The sequence below is a fragment of the Melanaphis sacchari genome, unplaced genomic scaffold, assembly GCF_002803265.2.
Source record: "Melanaphis sacchari strain LSU unplaced genomic scaffold, SCAv2.0 Contig1320_pilon_pilon, whole genome shotgun sequence".
Lineage (NCBI taxonomy): Eukaryota > Metazoa > Arthropoda > Insecta > Hemiptera > Aphididae > Melanaphis > Melanaphis sacchari.
Window position 1 is genome coordinate 1 of NW_020270542.1, and position 2,254 is coordinate 2,254.

Genomic DNA, 2,254 nt, shown 5'->3' on the forward strand with positions numbered 1-2,254 from the left:
TGGTACTTCGTTCATTACATATTATTATTTAAAAAAATAAACAATATATAAATAACTATGCATAATTTAAAAAGTTTGTATATATTATACTGTAGTATTTAAAATATATGTCTATCAATCTTGTATTTAAAAATATATATTATTTATATTAGTTCCTCCACTATTCATACAATATACATAATATTACCTACTTAATTGTCATACATATTATATTTGACATAAATATAAAATAGTACATAATATGTTTTCGTATTTTAATTAATTTTCAGCTATCCTAGTGTTATATCTGACATCGATATTAAATTATTCCAACGATGAGTCGACAATGATCTATCATGGCTTTATATTTTTATCGTATTTTATGCCATTGTTTGGTGCTATATTGGGCGACTCTTACTGGGGAAAATTTAAGTAAGAATACTTAAATACCTTCTTAATCTTCACGCACTTCTATAGTTTAATAAATTACTTTTGTATAATGTCTAAGGCTATTTTTTTTTCTTTGTTACTACAGAACTATAATGCGATTGTCAATAGTTTACGCACTAGGAAACATCATTCTCACTGGAGCTTCAATGGCCAACGATTTCACTCTCGATAATCAAAGGTAAACTGACGTTTTATGCTACTTAAATAAATAAGGTTAGTTACTTACATTAATCCTACAATCTATAATATAAATCCTATTGCTATGATCAGCATTAATTGTTGTTCACTTAATTAATTACAGACATTACTGTTATTCATATTACATATTATTGCATATTAGTTAAAAAATTGATTAAATATTTTACATATTACACAATTACTTAAAAATAACGACGGATAGTATAGTAAACTTAGTATAAAAATTAACTTCATAAAACGTATTCCTACTCTTTAAAAAGCTGATAAAAAAATACAAATTTTAAATATTTTAAATTTTTATAGTTATATTTTTCTTATAATTTCTTTTAAAATCATATGCATTGTAAAATATTATTATTATGTTATTATTTATAACATAAATTAAAATTGTTTAGAGGGGGCGTCATTCACAAGAATTAAATACAAGAATAAACGATGTTAGGTAAAATAAGTAGAGTATTATGTGTTAAATTGTGATCTATATCCACTACCAAGTACATAATTATGTGTAGATAAAGATTCATTGTTTTTTTTTTTTTTTTATCATGCGCGTATTAAAATATCAAATTTTTGATTAAAACAAAATTTATTTAAAAATTTTAGTTAACTGTACTATTATTGTAATGACGAGTGAATATTCTCAAAACTTGTAATATTACATTTTTTTTTTCCGAAAATACATTTAAATTCAATGAAAATAATGCGATGACTGTTGTTTTTTATTAGATTCATAGCCATTGTCGGTTTAATATGTATTGCGTTGGGAACAGGTGGCATAAAACCGTGCGCTTGCACGTTCGGCGGTGATCAATTCCAATTACCGGAGCAACAAGATCAACTAACCAAATTTTTCAATAGATTTATAACGGCCATTTACATTGGATCATTGATATCAACGTTTTTAGCACCCGAGCTGCGGAAAAGCGTACAGTGCTTTGGTAGAGATACGTGTTTTCCTCTGGCTTTCGGCGTACTATCATTACTCATGATAACAGCAATAGGTAATTATTTATATAAAGGTTATAAGAAAACTGTTAATAATATTAAATACCTACTTGTGGAACACGTTTGTTGTGTTCATATGTTATTTTCAATATTAATTAGGTGGTCAGCAAAATGTATGTATATTATAATCAATTAAGAACATGAATGATAATTTTTAAATACACAAGTTTGCATTTTTAATAACCATCTAATTTCTAAACTTTTCAGTTATTTTTATACTCGGAAGAAATTTGTACGTAAAAAGGAAACCGGAGAATCATGTGATCTTCAAAACCTTCGGTTGCATATTTGTAAGTATATTATTATTATTTAAAAAGGATCGTCGACATTTCAGTAATTTAATATACTCTCTTTGAAACGTTGATTATATTATGTGAAGTACGCTGCTCACAAAAAAATTATTTTATCCACTTCTAACAACGATCACTGGTTGGATAACGCTGAAAAAGTACTCGAAAATAGAGGTATCCGACACGAAGGCGGCACGAAGTGTAACACACGTTCATAGCCTATCCGTTATTTTGGGCGCTCTACGAACAACAGGTGAGCTCTGAGTCACGCTCGCACGCAAGACTGCTAATTTCCGCACATGAATATATGCATTCGAACAGATTACGATAAG

General features: G+C 27.6%; 1 protein-coding gene across 1 annotated transcript; it reads left to right on the forward strand.

Annotated features, from left to right (window-relative positions):
- Nucleotides 1–275: 275 nt before the first annotated feature.
- On the forward strand, nt 276–2,189 carry LOC112591343 (solute carrier family 15 member 2-like). The gene is made up of 5 exons (XM_025335131.1): nt 276–411; nt 515–607; nt 1,354–1,628; nt 1,840–1,922; nt 2,012–2,189. Exons 1-5 carry the CDS (start codon nt 326–328, stop codon nt 2,138–2,140), a joined length of 666 nt encoding a protein of 221 aa, XP_025190916.1. The 5' UTR covers nt 276–325; the 3' UTR covers nt 2,141–2,189.
- The last annotated feature ends 65 nt before the right edge of the window (nt 2,190–2,254 follow it).

Excerpts from the sequence above, each read along its gene's own strand:
- LOC112591343 (XM_025335131.1), top strand. The coding sequence starts at position 326 with ATGATCTATCATGGCTTTATATTTTTATCGTATTTTATGCCATTGTTT. Across the intron at positions 412-514 it reads TCTTACTGGGGAAAATTTAA|AACTATAATGCGATTGTCAA; the intron begins GTAAGAATACTT and ends TTGTTACTACAG. Across the intron at positions 1,923-2,011 it reads AAACCTTCGGTTGCATATTT|TACGCTGCTCACAAAAAAAT; the intron begins GTAAGTATATTA and ends TATTATGTGAAG.